This window comes from Cyanistes caeruleus, chromosome 15, assembly GCF_971803275.1.
Source record: "Cyanistes caeruleus chromosome 15, bCyaCae1.hap1.1, whole genome shotgun sequence".
Taxonomy (NCBI): Eukaryota; Metazoa; Chordata; class Aves; order Passeriformes; family Paridae; genus Cyanistes; species Cyanistes caeruleus.
The window spans coordinates 10791648-10809001 of record NC_141715.1 but is presented as its reverse complement, the minus strand read 5'-3'; the positions used below and the strand labels follow the sequence as shown (position 1 = coordinate 10809001).

Sequence of the window (17354 nt, the reverse complement as noted above, 5' to 3'; positions counted from 1 at the left end):
GTGCCTGGGGACAGGAGCAAGGTGTGAGTGGCCTCCTGAGGGCCCCTCCAGCTGGGTTTTCCAGTGATGGTATCCATGTCCCACTGGTGAGCTCAAGCCCTCCCAACCCATGGTCCCACAGTGCCAGCAGCTTGCATCTCCTCAGAGTCCATCAGTTTGGGGAGGACACACTCATCACTGGAACCCTTCAGATTTGGGAGTGAAGAACTGAGGTGTTCCTTCAGCCCACATGATCAACAACTGGCTCAAGGGTTGGTGTCATCAGCAGAATTTCAGGTTCTTTGATCATGGGGCTACTTTTACAGCACCTGGTCTGCTGGAACTGGATGAGCTCCATCTCTCTGTTAAGGGCAGAAGGATTTTTAACTTATAAATTGGCAGAACTCATTGACAGGGCTTTAAACTAGGTTTGAAGGGGAAGGGGATTCAGCTGGGCTATCTGGAAGCAGGCCCAAGGATGATAAACCTGAGTTAGAGGTGAAATCAGTAGCCCAGCTGAGGTACATGTATACCAGTGCACACAGCATGGGTGACACAGGAAGAGCTGGAGGCCATGGTGCAACAGCAGAGCCATGATGTAGTTGCCATCACAGAAATGTGGTGGGATGACTCACATAGCTGGAGCACTGCACTGGATGGCTACAAGCCCTTCAGAAGAGATAGGAAAGGGAGAAGAGGTGGAGGAGTGGCACTTCATATTAGGGAGGTTTTTGATGCCACAGTTATTGAAACTAATGATGATGGAGTTGAATGCTTATGGATAAGAATTAAGGGGAAGGCCAACAAAGCTGACATCTTACTGGGAGTTTGTTATTGTCCACCCAACCAGAAAGAAGAGGTGGACAACTTATTCTGTAAGCAGCTGGGGAATGTTTCAGCATCACCAGTCCCTGTTCTTCTAGGTGATTTTAATATACCAGACATCTGCTGAGAACTTTACAGCAGAAAAGAGGCAGTCCAGGAAACTTTTAGAGTGTACTGAGGATAGCTTTTGGTCACAGCTGGTAAGTGAGCCCACCAGGGGAGGGATTATATTGTATCTGTTGTTTGCAAATAGAGATGGGCTGGTGGGAGATGTGGTGGTTGGAGGCCGCTTGGGGAATAGTGATCATGAAATTATAGAATTTTTGATATTTGGTGAAATCAAGGGAAACATCAATAAAACTTTTACATTGGACTTTCAGAGGGCAGACTTTGGCCTACTTAGGAGACTTACTCAGAGAGTTCCTTGGTGTCTTGGGCTGCAATGCAAGATGCAACCAGAAGTATGTATTCTATTACCATCTGTTAAAACCAGGTGTGGCAGTGTTCTTTATCTCTTCCATGACCCATGCTCCCTCCAGGGGGATATTTGCTGTTAGTGGGCCATTGAGTCTCACTGCACAACTGATAAAATTATAACATCCCATTGTGAGATGCTCCACCCAGGGGGAGGAGCCCTGCATTCCTACCTGGATATAATCAGAGAACACCACAGGCAGCCTTTCTCCACTGGATTCCCAGAGGAAAGACCAGAGACCAGACCCATCTTCACCACTGGATCTTCAGTGGAAAACTACACCCTTCTACAGGATCACTGCTGCAACAGAACCACATCTGTCACTCCAGGAGGACTGCAGCCACCATTTAATCAGACTGCTACCAACACCCTGACCAACAGCGTGTCAGGCTGTATTCTGACTCTTGTCAGTGGGTTGTTTTTTGTACTACTGTATTTTTTAAAAATTCTTTAGTAAAAAACTGTTATTTCTATTCCCATATCTTAGCCTGAGAGCCCCTTGATTTCAAGATTATAATAATTTGGGGTGGGGGGGGTTTACATTTTTTCCATTTCAAGGGAGGTTTCTGCCTTCCTTAGTAGACACCTGTCTTTTCAAACCAAGACAAAGGGTGATAAAGTATTGGAATGCTCTACCCAAGGAGATGGTGGAGTCACCATCTCTGGATGTATTTAAAAAAAGACTCGATGTGGCACTTGGTGCCACAGTTTAGTTGAGGTGTTAGGGCTGAGTTGGACTCAATGATCTTAGAAGTCTCTTCCAACATAGTGATTCTGTGATTCAGAAAATAGTTATTCTCATTAATAAAGCCAAAAGTCTGAACCAGGCTTACCTTTGCCAAGTGAAGTATGACCCTCTGCACATTAACTGCCCTGAAAGCAGTACTGGCTGCTGACCAGGCCCTCCCCACTGGGCTCCCTGCACAAGCAACCGCTTTAGGACTACCTAAAAGTTCAGAATATTTAAGTGTCCTGCTGGAGAAGATGGTCCTGGCTGGAAGAGCTCTGAGAGTGTTTGCTGGGGAGAAACAGAGACAAACAACTTGCAGATAAGTTTCTCTAGAATCAAGCATGGTTTTCTGGGTTTTATTATATGTGTAGGGATTTTTTTTTTCCTCCCTAAAGTAATTAAAATAGCTTATTTCATATATGAGAAAGGGAAAACAGGAAACTTTTCCAATGGGCCTCTTTCCCCCAATCCCCCTCCTGTGGCACACGACATCTGAGAAATTTTTTGAGTCCCTGGGGCAGACTGGCAGTAACAAAACCAAAGTTAACTCCAAACAAAAGCTGCAGAAAAACAGGGGTGTGGTGGTGGAAATAATGCCTGGCTAAGTATGTAATTTAAATGATGATACATGGAAAAAGTTAAACAATTAAAACGTGAATCAGTCTGGCCCTGGTCCCACTTCATTTAGTTAATAAATACTAGTTTTATCACAGTGGAGCTTGCACCTCTTTTTTTCCCCAGGAAGAGAGGAGGCTGCGGGTGTTGGGCTGGTTGCAGTAGCTGTGTGGGCAGCAGTGGCTCGGGGTCCCCAGGCTCTCTGCACCCTTCAGTCTCACGCTGGGGATCACCCCAAGGGGCTGAAGCCCCCCAGCATCAATGCCCAGGACAGAGGGGCTGGGGATGGTGGCGGCTAAACCACAGAAACACATCCAACACGTCTGGGTTTTCAAGGCTGAATAGAAAAAGCACTAATTAGAGAGTCATAACCGTATTAATTATGTGTACTAATTAGACATAGTTACACAGACCCACACTATGGAAACCTTTTCTGCCACATGGGAATCCTCAGAGGTTTTATCTTTTAAGTGTTTTAGGCACATACAGACAGCAATTTCCATATATGAACACTTGCCAAATGAAACCTGTTGCGGTAGGGGTTCAGTTGCTAGCTAAGTTCGAGGTTTTTGTGTTTGTTTTTTCCCTTTCGGGGTGCCGCTCGCGGCCCGGGGCTTCTGCTGCCGCTGCTGAAGCTTTCGCCGAGTTCGCCGCCTCCCCCTTACCCCTTTCCTGCTGCCGTGGCTGTGCCTGCCGACCCCGCCGGGCCTGCCCCGGCCCCCCGGCCCCGGCTGCGGCTCCCCGGTGTCCCCGCTGCGGCTCCCCGGTGTCCCCGCTGCGGCTCCCCGGTGTCCCCGCTGCGGCTCCCCGGTGTCCCCGCTGCGGCTCCCCGGTGTCCCCGCTGCGGCTCCCCGGTGTCCCCGCTGCGGCTCCCCGGTGTCCCCGCTGCGGCTCCCCGGTGTCCCCGCCGCCTCTGCCCGTGTGTTTCCGCTTCCCTGTGTCCCACCGCAGGGGCTCGGCCAGCGCGGTCTCTCCCCCGCGGTTCCACCCACCCTTGGAAAACTCCTGATCCTCGGAACGTTATTAGACACTTCCCATGCCCGTTACCGCTTATCTGAACCTGTCTGTGTTTTATTCGTAGAAAGCCTGTGTGCCCGCTGGCTTTATTTTCTAACTGGTTCTCACGATTCCCAATCCCCCGAGGCGTTAACCCTTTAAAAGAAGCGGTCAGACTCCCGAACCTTTTTGTCCTTCTGGATTTCTCCTTACAGAATGAACCCGTGAATTGCAAACCAGAAGAAAGTCCTCCCCTCATTCCTCCGCCTGACCCAGAGACGTGTGTTCAAAGAAGGGCTGAAAAGCTCAAACAGTAGCCCTGGCTCGGGCCCCTCTTGGGGAAAAGAGAGAGAAAACCTATTGGAGCTAGCCCGGGAAATCTCTGGCCCATGTCAAAAAACCCCTTTAAGTTAAATATTGGAGGCGCTTACCTCACACCCCTTCTGACTTTCCCATACACCAGTGATTTGAATCCAAATCAACTATTAAAACCAGACCCATCAAGACTGAGCTACAGAAGCAAACATTCCTCTGACAGCGCTGCTACCCCAACCTGCCCTTGCCTCCCAATCCCCCACACTCCCACCACCCAGCGGGCTCCTGTTCTCCAAGGGCCAGCAATAAAGAAGCTCTCCTTGGGAAGAAGGTCCAGATCACTCCAGCAGTGACAGCAGTAATACCCCCAGCACTGTAGAACTGTGGATCCCAGTCTGATGACAGCCTGGGACATCAGGTGGGAGAAGGTTCTCTTGGAGTGTCACTGTGGCTGATTAAACACCACCAAAAACACTGATCCATCAGCCTTGTGCAGGGGCAGATGCAGCAAAGCTCTGAGCCACGACAGGATGAGCTAGGTCACGCTGCAGGAGAGGAGCCAGGCTCCAGTAGCGGATCATGTAACAGGCAGAGACACAGTGGGTATTTCCCACCTCCACACCTCATAGGATGTAGGATCCCAGGAAGGTCTGAAGTCAAAAAAAACCCCACAGCAACTCCCCCCAAAACACAGGCCAAACCTCAAACAATCTCTCAATGAAATGTGAAAAGCAATTCATATGGAGATGTAATTTGTATCTCCAAGATGCTTTTTGAAGTTTATCCAGTGTCCTCCTCACCTGGATGCCAGGGGACCCCCATACACACAGACCAGGCAAAGGCCAAGTGATGTGAGACAAAATCCATAATACAATTTTATTTTTTGTTTCATACAAGCAATACCCTCCTCAGATTTTACAGAGTTTAATAGCATTATCTGGTGATAGAGAAGGTGACACTTGCTCCTGCAAGCCTCTCAACAGGAACAGGGTGGCCTGAAGCCAGGAAACCCTGTGCCATGGGATGGGCCTGTGTGAGGCAGGTCCAAGCTCTACAGGGGCATCAGATGAACTGATTACTCCTAAGAAAGGGTATCATGACATGCCATGTGGAAATACTGATTTGACGGGACTTGGGATAAAATTAAAAGAACAGCTGCATGCCCAGTATTCCCAGTGCTGTACTGGTGTGGCAGCCAAGCAAGACCACCAAGGGTGTCCTGGTAGCAGCCTCCTCAGCTGGGTGTTTAAAATGAGGGCAATGAACCAACTTATAACTTGGTGTTCCCTGTATCAGGGCTGCAGACTCCTGGCATCCTGCAGGTAGAATCAAATGGGGACAAGAACCCCAGGGAGTGACAAACAGCACCACTGGCACTCCAACTGTCTGCGTGGAAAACAGGGAAAAGCATCCCGTGCCATTCATGTTGTGAGTCTTCCATCATGCAGCTGAGCTGTACTCAGTCCTGGATTTGGGTGAAGCCTGAACTCTCAAGCTACAGACACTAGAGCTCAAACCAGCAATGTATAAGGATAACAGTGGAATTCAGAATAAATGTTTCTGACAAAGGCAACCTAAGGAGCTCCAAGCAGAGCCCTGCAAACCAGGGAAGTAATTCTTCCCACCTGATTACCTTGGCTCCTCGTTTATTATTTGTCACAGTATTGTCACAGTACAACTAGTCTGGACTGGACAAGGTGAATTTGGCCATAACACAAATCCAATTTGGCTAGCCTAGTTCATGCCAAAATGAGTCCCTGGATAAGTTACAGGGGACCCTCAGCCATCGGAGTTTAGTTGCAAGCACACCACTGGCCAGAGATCTGGGCAGAGAGCTATCTAAGCCTGGGAGTTTCAAACCAACTATGTAAGTAAGTTCTGAACAGTATAACAAAACTGTTTTGTCTGATAAATCAAAAAAACTCAAGTCAAATTCTGTCTTCCAACCTATAACCAACATATAACAACATTTGTCCTAAACATTCCCCTTCAGAGGGCCCAACTGACCAAGCATGGCCATGTAAATACAAGAAAAACATGGTTCAGCACTGTGAGAAAAATTTCCATGTTTCTTGTACTTTGATAATTAAAAATTCCTGATTGCAGAAGGAGGGGGAGGTGGATGTCCTGCTGTTAGCCAGCATCTCTGTGGTACCCAGCTGGAAAGAGCCCGTGGCTGCTGGGAGGCTGCAGGGCACGGGGCAGGAGCTGCTGCATCCCTGTAAGGCATTGCATGATGAGGTCTAAATTGGAGACCAGTTAATCCCTTCTGGGGATCCCTTTTAGGGAATCCCTTCCCTAAAATCCCTTCTGGGATGCAGAACCTATAGGAAGAAATTACCTGCCCAACTAGGATCACACTCCCAACCCTCCTCCAATCCCCAGTTTCCCCTCTTATGGAGAGTCAGGAGGGGAAGGGGTGCTTTGACCATCACCCCATTTCTTATTTTCCTTTTCCATGGAAGGAAAGCAAGCACAAACATTTCTTTTTCTCCCCCACATCCTTCTTCTCTCAAACGGAGGAGGAAGAAGAGTTAGGCTGTTGGAAAGCAGAAGTAACCTCGTGGTACCAAAGACACAGCTCCCATGGCCTTGCACAACAGTACCCAGAAGCTGAGCAACTCAACTTTCTCTTTCCTTCCTCTGAGTACTAACATGAAAAAAACCACATTTCTCTAAGAAACATTTTAAGATCTATAAAATATTTTCCCTGTAAACTAAAGTGGATGATGGACCTGGCTAAAAGCACTGCCTTGGGAGATGGATATAAAGACAATCCTGCTGTCCTGGGATTTGGGGCTCACCCAAACTCCAGTTATTCCCTAAGTGGCTGGAGGGATTTTATCACCCCCTTCCTGCTGGGAGGCAGACCCAGATGGCAGAAATCTGAGGATCTAGAAATAAAGGACTGCAAAATTATAGCAAAAACTGGGGAATAGTCACAATGGCCAAAGCAAAGGCAGCTGTGGGCAGAAATGTAGGAGGTGAGGATAATCAAAGGGTGCTCCAGACTACTGCAGTGTCCTTTCAAGGTGTGCTTGGGTTATTAGATGACAGAACAATTGAATTAGGAGTAGAAAAAGGAAGACAAAAGCCTCATCACACAATCAGTGTGGAGATCTCTTGGGAACTCAAACTTCTTCTTGTCAGCCTCAAACTGCACTGCTGTGGTTGAGAGAGTTTCATTTTAATTACTGTTTTAAGAGACCACCCTTCCTTGGCACATTTGCTGGGACACAGCTGAGTGAGGCACCCACCGGTATCATCCTGACTCTCAGGGGCTGGTTTTTAATCACTGGGGCAGGCACAGGACAAAAAATTAGGGTTAGGACATAAGAGACAGCTTATTTTATTAAAGTGCCTTATTTTCTTGGAGCTTTTAAAATATCTTCTAAAACATCTTCAGTAGAAGGAGGGCATAACAAAAAAAAAAAAAAAAAAGAAAAAAAAAAAGGAATACAGGTTTTATATGAAAGAGAGTAAAGAATTAATCAATATTTACACAGATCTTGGACAAGATTACAGCACAGACTAATAACCCAACACAGCAAAAAGCAGAGTGTCAAAAAGAAGGGCAAAACCTGTTTGAATGCTTTCAACACCACTCCCCAGAGATCCCAAGTGTAAACGGTTTTATCTAGGAGAAGGCATTTTAACTTGGGCTTTGGTAATTGGGGTTGATCACAGCTCCACTGCTCGCAGCCGGCAGGAGGACGTGGGTGGGCTCACGGCCATCCGACCTCTCCAGAGCACAGCCCAGCCTTAGACGAGTTCAACTTTAGCATTTGGATAAACAGCCACCACATCATATCCTTCAGGAGGCTTAACCCTCTCCTTGGCATGCATCTCGCAGTACAGCTGCTCCTCAATGAAGAAATACCCTCTCTGCTTCAGGTTGAGGCCACAGTCGTCACACATGAAGCACTCGGGGTGGTAGAGTTTGTCCCGAGCCTTGACGATGGTGCCCCTGGGAGAGATTGGGAAAGTTCAGGTGAGGTGGAGAAACAAAGAGCATGAGCAGCTTTTCCTGCTGCCTCAAGTAAAACAGAGTTAAGTGGAGGAAAGCAGCATGCAAGGACATGTAAGGGTGTTATCAGGGCTTCTCAGCCCACCCAAAGCTGCCACCTCACTCCAGGTGTGGCTTCACTATGCTTCAGTGGGAAGGGATGCTCCATACCCAGCAGCACTGCTCCACAGCTTGATGCAAAACAGAGCCTTAAAGATCTACACTCAGCCTGGATCTGAAAATCAGGAGCCAGCATCCTGCAAGGACTGGTGCTGTGCACTTGCAGGCACTATGACTTGTGGAGCAGAGACCTTCAACTCACAGCACCAGCAAGAACACAGTTGCAGTCATTTGCACAGCTCACACTCAACCAGCAAATTTGGCTTGAGCAGGATGTAAATTAAAGCAGAACATAAATTACAATAGGTCATAAATTACAACAGGAACAAAGCAGAAAATCACCTATACTTTCTAAAATAAACATCCATCTGTCAGAGAGTAACTCTTCAACAAACAAACAAAACAGCTCTCTTCTTCTCAACACTCAAGGTGCTTCTCCCACCAACCCTTGTAAGGCAGTGAAGGAGTGCTGGTGCTGTGGTGCTATTCATAGTCCCTGGGCAGCTACTATGATAAGCAGGGCACAAACCATCCCATAAATCATCCCTTGCGAGATTCCCTTAAAAGGGGCAATCCAAACTGTATTGCTCAGGTTTAGATATGGTTAGAAAAAACCAGAAAAGGATTCAAGTTATTCTGCTATAAATCCTAACCCATGTGCCTGGCAGGACCCAACTTAGCCATGTCCCAGTGTTAGCATCCCCACTACACTGGGGGCTTCTGTGAGGCATAGCACTTACACGATCCCATTCCTGCAGCGAGTGCACTCAGGAAGCATCTGCAGCCCAGACATGGAACCACCAAGCTTTGGCACGGGGGACTTGATGTTTCGGGGGTTGCTCAGTTTGTCGAGTTTTTCACCTGCCAAGAATTATAAAGACACAGATTGAAAATAAAGACACAGAAGACTCTCAGGGCTGTTTTTTCCCTCTTTGTTCTTCTTCCTTTTTTTTCTCCTTTTCCCTTACAGAGTCAGATGAGTCTGCCTGTCATAACAGAACCTGCAACTTCCTTGGAAGTTCCAGGACAGCACCAGCTGAACAGACATGGACCTTGTCAAAATGTAAAGCAGCTGCGATCTAGACATGAAAGGTTAATTTTGCTGTAATACTACTTAATGAGTTAAGAATCATAAATAGTGAAGAGCCCAAAAAAGCACCCCCCCCCCAATAAAAAAAGGTTCCATCACACCAACATTTCAGGTACTCTTGGTAGATCCACCATCTGTCAAGGAGATGTAGATGAACACATTTCAGAGAATAAGGCAAATTGCACCAAACAATAATAGTATCATATGCATTTTTCTTCCTGGAGCATGCATTTTAGCTCAGATAATCTAAACCATAATATTGTGATAGAAGATAAGGTCTTCTGAGGCACCAGGCCTCCTTTCATGAAAGTCCAACAACAGAAAAAGAAGCAATGAAGATTTTTGCTATGATATTTTTCATGTGCACGAGTTTCCAGTGTTGCTTCTCCCACTCCCTACAGACCATCTACCCTCTGATTCTGGACAACACCAACATGCTCGTTGCCAGCCCCTGGGACACTTAAAAGCTTCCAGTATTGACTGCATGGTTTTTCCACAGGTGACAGCTGACAGGTCTGTTTGGCATATATCCATCTATGGTTCCTCTGTGATTGCCTAAGGTCGTAGAAAGGAAAAGCTCATGAAGAAGGACCAGTTAGCTCACAGTTTGGAAAAGCAGCAGAGGAGCTCTTGGATGAACAGGTCCTTCTCCAGAGCTCAAATTTGCCACACTTCCTGAGCTTCCAAGGTGTTTCAGTCCAGGGTCCATTGTAATCACGTGTTTCAAGCCCTGAAGCTCAGAAGCTCTCAGCAGGGCACAAGCACTTTCAGACTGAGGTATCTGCACATACTCTGTGCCAGTTTTGGCAACTTCAGAGCAAAATCCAGTGTAAGTGCCTCCTATGGCTCCAGGAACATCTCTGCCTGTCCTAAAAGGAACTTTAAGTACCTGGAGCCTGATACATGATCACTGCTGGTTGCTCACAAACCCTGTGCAGTGTCACACGAAAGATACATTTTGAAAGGTGTTACTCAGAAAAGCTTCTCTCCATGGAGAGACACTGCTCCCCCGTCTAGTGTGTCTCAGGAGTGCTCATTGTCCTGGGCCCATTTGGGAAGGATGGTGCACACCTCACTCATCCCCTGGGGTGCACAGGCACCTTCACACCACAGCTCCCCTCTCCAGCCATGGCTCTGACACAGAAGCCAATGCTGCCAGCCAAGTGCGTAAAACCGAAAGGACCAACTTCCCACCAGACCCCACCTCCCCAAAACACAATACAGTGCTTAGCAAGGCCAAGAGCTTTCATACATGCAAGAGTGCCTGTCTAAGAGCAGAACAGGGTTACTCCACCCCAGGAGTTCCCCAATACTTGGCTGTCTCCAGCCAAGCCCCTTGTTGAATCCTTCCACTGCCTTGCTGGGAATAAACTGAAAAAACTGCTCCAACTGTTGGCTTCCCCCAGCATGAGACACAGCGCGCTTGGACTAGACACGCTCATCTGCCAACATTTAACAGTTAAGCTGCCACTGTCTCTCATGAAGAGTGCTTGGATACGCTGCCTAAAAAAGGAAAGAAGAGGGGAAAAAAAAAAAAAAGGGATTTTACAGCAAAATGAACCCTGCAGAGAAGACTGTTTTCCATCTTCCTGAACTGTGTATCATTTCCTTCTATTTACCAGCCCAGTCTCATGGTGATTTATGGTTTTCAGCAGGGCAGCAAATGCTTTAACTCCACAAATTCAACCATGCCATCCCCATTATGGCTGGAGTGTTTATCCTTTCTGATTCATGGGTGCCTATGAAGGTGGGCACTGCCATTCCTCCAGCCTCCACCTCAGCACAAAGCATTGGTCCCTAAGGGTGTGGGATAGAGCTATAATGCTTCCAGCAGAAATACATTCCATATAAAACAGGTTGTTGTCCAAGACACTCAGCTCCTTGGGAGAGGAGAGCTTGACCTTAAAAGGACAATGCAGGGCAGGCTCAGGTCAAAATGTGTAATTTTAGGCTTAAGGAGAAAGGAGCAGTGGTGGCAGCTGTAAAACAAGCCCAGCAGGAACACTTGGGATTGAAAATGTGCTGGAACACCACAGAGCTTAATGCCAAGCAGAGATGCTTTTCACCTAATTTCTCATCCCTTGTGAAATAAACAGCGTTGGAATGACCAAGGCACAACTGAGGCTGTGCCTGCAAGCAGTCACACATCCCCTCCACACTACTGACACTACTGACAGGGAGAATGGTAGAACCCAAGTGACAGTATCTGCTCCAGCCTGTCCCATACTGGCTGGTACCCAAAAGCAGGCTCTCAGGCTCCAGTTGAAGATGTGGTGTTGCACTGGTGATGGGCTAGTGCCAAGAGAATTCTGAGGAGCACACATCCAGGACTGGCTGGACAGTCCCAGGATGTGGGGACTTGTCCTGCCACCTCTTTGTTCCCCATGCCCTGAGTCCATAGCCTTTTCTTTCTCCCTCCTAGCACTGGTTTCTGCCTGCCCAGGGCTGCAGGATGCAGGAGAATGTGGATACTAAATTCAAAAAGCAAGCAGGGATAAGAGCCTGGGTGAAACTAAGTCACACAGGCTTCTCACTCTGGGCTGAGAAAGCATAAGGAAAAATCCAAACAGTCCTTGGTAAAGGACAACAATCTTGGCAGGTGTTTAGGATTTACTTGCAAGAAACAGTCAAAGAGTGGTGTTCCACTTAACCAATGATGGTGATGTGTTGCTTTAATGACCAATGTGAGTTTTACCTCTCTTACTTCTCAAACATGTGTATAAAAGAAGATTAATAATAATAAACTTTGCTCTCTCGGACAATGCAGCTAAGAGAGTCATGTTGTATTACTTTGCTGTTCCTAATATAGTGCGACGGGAGAAGGCAGGAGCAAACCAGCGAAGCTTGAAATCTGCTCCCTTTCCCTGGCACAGAGAAGGGAGAAGGCAGCAGCGTTACTAATTGGGATTAACATAGTCACTTCCCATTTGCTTCCTCCTAATGAGGAGACTGGGGAAACAACAGATTTGTCCTTGCTCTTGGAGGTCTTGAAACACCTGAAAAGTCTAGCTGGGGCCCGTATTTAACATCAGTAGTCCTGCCAATCCAGGGGCTGTAATAAAATATAATAATATACCCAGTGCTTCTGTGGTTGATCCTATCCCATGCTTTGCAACTATGTCTCAGTCTCACAGAGAAAATCAATACTGGTGGAATTCCATGATGTTCAGAAGTTACCTGCAATTATGCTTCTTGTGAAGCAAGAACCAACATCCTTCTAGTTAAAGAACAGACTTCTCCAACATTTTAGATAAACAGAAACTGAAATGCAACAGCCCAACTCAATACCTCCCATGGCTCCATAATGAGATTTACAGCAGCTGGTATTTTCCCATAAAATATACATTCCTGGATTCACATGATTGGAATATGGGGCCCTTGGAAGGAAGCAGAAGTCTTACATTGTAGGGCTGTAAAGCAAAGCCTACAAATTTGAACAGAAAAGCTCCAACAGACTTAATGTTGAAAGGCAAATAAAAATAAAAAAGAAGCTGAAATGTATAGATTAGGGATCTTATTATTTAATGTGTTAATGACATGGGCAGAAAGCTGTGACAGACCTGAGAAGTGAGCCAAGAGCTCCCAATCTCTATCCTTGTCTTGCTGAGGACCATCCCACGTCCTTATGCAAATGTCAATTACTTAACCAGACCAGATTCTCCAGCAATGATCTTACACAACCACTTAAGGCCACCATATTTTATCTCAGGAAACAGCTGCCACACTGGTTACAAATCCAGCTTTCACACAGTGCTCAAATCAGCCACAAAATTTGGTAAAGGAGTATGTGAAACATGGATTTGAAATCTACCATCCCAGTGGTCTTCTCACAGGAGGGTGACTGGGTACCATCCTCCTTACCATTCTCACTGGCCTCCAACATGCCCTGTAAGTACCGGAAGGATCCAGACTGCTTTGGCTCTGAAATGGGCTTTTCATAATCCTGAAGCATCTTGTAGACATCTGACTCCACATCAATCCCATTTCTGTTCCGTGGGAGAGACTTCACGGGGTCCATGCTGGTTTAAAGCAAAGAAAGAAAGGCTCAAGTCAAACAGAAACAACTACTGTCAGCTCATCAGGGAGGTACTGACTAATCTCCACATTGCTGGCCCAGTTACAAATCCCTTCAGGTCAATTTCGTCAAGGTTCTGCCTTGGGGGTCACTTGCCATGTTTCATGTTAAGTCCCTCCAAGCATGGTGACTCCACCATTGCTCCAGGCAGCCTGTGTCAGGGCTTGACAACCTTGCTGGTGAAGAAATTTTTGCTAATATCCAATTTAAACCTCTCCTCTGCTTGTCTTCCTTGGCATTAATCCCAGCTGGGGGACCATACCTCTGTACCTCCCTACACAAGCCCTGCCCATGTCCTACCTGTGGCCAGGAGTGATGTGGAGTCCACTCAGCTGGCCTGGAAGCACCGACTCAGAGCTGTTGTTCATGTAGAGCCGGGTTGGTTGGTGATGCTGCATGTTCAGCATCTGCTTGTTGTCCATGGGGCTGCTCCCAGATCCATGGGGCATTGACCTCCTGCTCTGGGCAGGGCCACTGTCCTGAAAAGAAAGAAAGCAGAAAACCTGAGATTTATAGTGTGTGATGTACATGGAGGGGCTCTGTTGGGATATGGAGTTTACATTAGTAACATTTTATGTGTGCTGTGGAAAACAGGTTTGTGCAGCAGAAAAAAGAAAATTCAGGCTTGACCTGCAGTTAAATTGTGCTGAATCTACACAGCTCCCCTTGGTCCCCAACTGAATGAATTTGCTATTCCTCCATGGTGAGCCACTGCCAAATATTCTGCATATATTTTCCTGCATTTATCTTCTATTTAAAAGCATATTTGCTGTTTCTTTAAAAGAAAGGCTGCGAGTCTACTTCTTACTCCATGTTCCATCACTCTGAGGGCACTTGCTGTGCTCCTGACTTCAGGGCCATCCCTTCCATTTCTATGAGCAAAACAGGATAAACCCATGCTAGGCAGCTCCACGTGCAGGTTGGATAACACCTGAGGCCAAGGGACCAATCCTGGGGTTTTTACTTGCAGCTACCCTTGTCCACACAAATCCAGGTTCTTTTAGGGAGGTTTTCTCCACAAGTAAGATCAGTCATTTACAGCGTGAGAAACACATCAGTAAGGGTTTAGCTAGGTATTCACATTTTCATTTGCTTTTTAAGTCCCAAGGTAAACTGTGGAAATCTTTTTGGCATATGATCTCAAGTCAGAAACTCAGATGCTATTAAACCACAAATTTTCCAAATTATTTTACCAATGTCAAACATTACCCATGTCCTATTCCACACACATGGAACTCCATATATATGGGTGTGCTATTAGTCAGTCCCATCCACACCCATAAATCAAGCAATACCTACTGCTAATGTCACCTGAGCCAGGCTTTACCTACAAAAGCTCATTATGGGGAGAGGAGCTAACTCTGGCAATTGGGAAAAGCAGCAGGAAGCTGGACACAGCCCATGGACACACATTGGCTGCTACTTCCAGCTGTGTAAGTCACAAACATACCTGGGACTGATGAAAGACATAGACGCTGTGTAAGAGGCTGGAATCTGTTTAACCTGCTTTAATTTGTTCTAGGGCAGCTCCCCAACAGAGCTGCATTCCACTAGCTTTTCAGTAGATTGAAGCTGATGAAAAACCAAGCAGGGAAATAAAACAACATCCTGTGAACAAATAACGAAGTGTATATTGTGGGGCTCTGATACAAAGTTTATTTTTGACTAAATAAATAGTTATGTTATTGTGGTATGTTCTCCCCACAATCCTCTTTCCCCTACCCTTTTGTATTGTTGTCACTGGACAGCCTTGGTAGTCAGGGCATTTGGGGGGAGGGCAGGCTTGTTACTAAGGAGTGTGGCATGGCAACACACAACCTCCAATTAAGTTGTAGGAAAGTAATCTTCATCAATGGATGGCAAAGAAGGAGCTGACTGACAAGACTTTAGGAGGGGCCAAGGGTACAAAAGGCAGAGCCTCCATTTTGTAGACAAGTAGTGGTTTAGTCCTATGCTCCCAGCACTGTAATTTTCCCTTATTCAGGTATTTTATTGTATTTTGTAAAGATTCAATAAAATTTTGACATTTTAGAAGTGAGCATCATTTCTCACAGAGAACATCAGACTTCATATTCTGATCCAAAGTATCTATAGCTCATTTACTTCAATGTGTTATCAATTAGACTTTTAAAAGACCAGAAGTACAAACAAAATAACTAATCTCCTTTTTCCAGACTACCAGAGATTAAAACTGAAGATTGCTAATTTGGTAGCCCAGCATTGGCTCCTAGAGCCTCTAAGCAAGACCCATCCACCCATGGCATGATTTGCAAGGGCTTTGAGCAATGATGGTTTTAGTGTATCTAAGAAACCTTCCTTGGGAGCAAACTCACCAGCTTGCAGAGGTGGAAATACCTCCTAAATTACACCCCCAAACCCCAAGTCCATGCTCTTGTGCTATGGTGGTGGGAGATTTTTCCCAGACAGGACAGGACAGGACCAGCAGCAGCTCTGTCCATGTGATGTCGGTGTCCATCCCCACAGGAATTGTTATAGATACATAGTATAATATTGTCTTCACAAATATTAAGATCAATGTTCTATGTATAATGTTAAAATAGCTTTGCTGTATAGATATAGTTTTTATTTCTACTATTAGCAAAAGTTAGACGCAGTGGTAATAGCTGATATGGTATGCTTGAACTGTCTGCTTAGCTGAGATAACATCCAGTGAACATATGATGGGGACCCTACCAATGACATGGCAATTATCAACACCTACCGTCTGTGGTATCCATCAAATCCTTCTAACTACACTCTTTTCACAGCTGTCACCTAAATATCAAATTAGTTTCTCAGACCTCTCTAAGTAAGAGACCAAACTCTTAAAATCAGATGATGTTTTTGTAAAAAGGCTGCAGACAATGGATAAGGTGCAGACAATGTTCACGTGAAACATGACTCAAGCCTGGTGAGCCCCAGCCCGCCCATATTCCCAGGACAGGCTGTACTGCACAAGGGCATGTAGTGACAGGAGAAAGGGGAATGGCTTCACACTGACAGAGGACGGGTTTAGATGGGATATTAGGAAGAAATCTTTTCCTGTGAAGGTGGTGAGGCCCTGGCACAGGTGTTGCTGGATTAACTTTCCCACTGACAGAAAATAATATTCACTACAATGGGAAAAAACCTGAAACCGTCACAGCAAGTGTCCACTCGCCCTCCTGCCTGTCCCCTCCCTCGAAGGGAAGATGCTGCTGTTCCCATTTCAGTCAGTGCTTCCATTGAATCACTTTACTCACCATCTGGTGTTTGGCTTCTAAGACAAACCTGGGGAGCATAACACTAACAGACTATGTCCTGATTTCATGTTTTCCAGCTTACTGTCACTCTCCTCTCAGCTGGGGAATCGTTGCACTTTTAGGTGTTACCATATCACACTTTCTGATTTTCTTTCCATAATCATTATCAGCAGCCAATTGAAATTAAAAGCTTCACTGGCAACAAGCTAAGCTTCAGGCTACAAAAATATTACATGCTTAAAACCAAAAGGTGCCTACTTCATCATCTGTACTCCTCCATCTGTAAAAGCCAGAGTAAGGTACATCAGAAAACACAGCACAAGCAACAGGATGACATATTTTTCATTTTGGAATGTCCCAACCTTTTGTTTTTCTTCATTAATAAAGAAAAATAAATTCAGGTAGATTCAGAAACATGTCTCAGCCTTTCCTGGCCCTCGGTGGCACAAGCTGCTTTAGAGGATGGAAGCAGCTGCTTCAGCCTGATCATCCTAGGGGATCACAGTGAACATCCCTCCAGCATCCCTCTTTGCACCACTGAGGATAGTCCTCTCCACATGCTCTCACTGTCAAGTGACCTCCAAGAGCAATTAATTCCTCTCAAGTGATATACACAAGGAAAAATGAAAGGGGATAAGCTGTTTTTCCTGATGGATAAGAACAGAAACACTGAGCTACACCTGTGCTTCCAAACACTTGGCACTTCTGAGTACATAAGCAGTAGTTTCCCTATCTGTGTTAACAGAGTCATCACTGAAACTGATGTTATCAAGTAAAATAATACAGTAAATGTCTGTGGTAACACTTAATCCAACAGCATTTTGTTTCATCCTAAACCAACCCCCACCGTTATCACTTCAGTATAATTCCTATGTACCTTCAATGA

At 46.0% G+C, this 17354-nt stretch overlaps 1 protein-coding gene across 1 annotated transcript in view; it reads right to left on the bottom strand.

Annotated features, from left to right (window-relative positions):
* Positions 1-4785: 4785 nt before the first annotated feature.
* Positions 4786-17354, bottom strand: part of PDLIM4 (PDZ and LIM domain 4) — a 43462-nt gene continuing 30893 nt past the window's right edge. Inside the window, exons 4-7 of the mRNA XM_086851965.1 lie at positions 13527-13705; positions 13013-13170; positions 8802-8922; positions 4786-7902 (exon numbers count right to left, since the gene is read on the bottom strand). Coding sequence (XP_086708091.1) covers positions 7698-7902; positions 8802-8922; positions 13013-13170; positions 13527-13705 — 663 coding nt within the window. The 3' untranslated portion in view covers positions 4786-7697. The remainder of the gene's footprint in view (positions 7903-8801; positions 8923-13012; positions 13171-13526; positions 13706-17354) is intronic.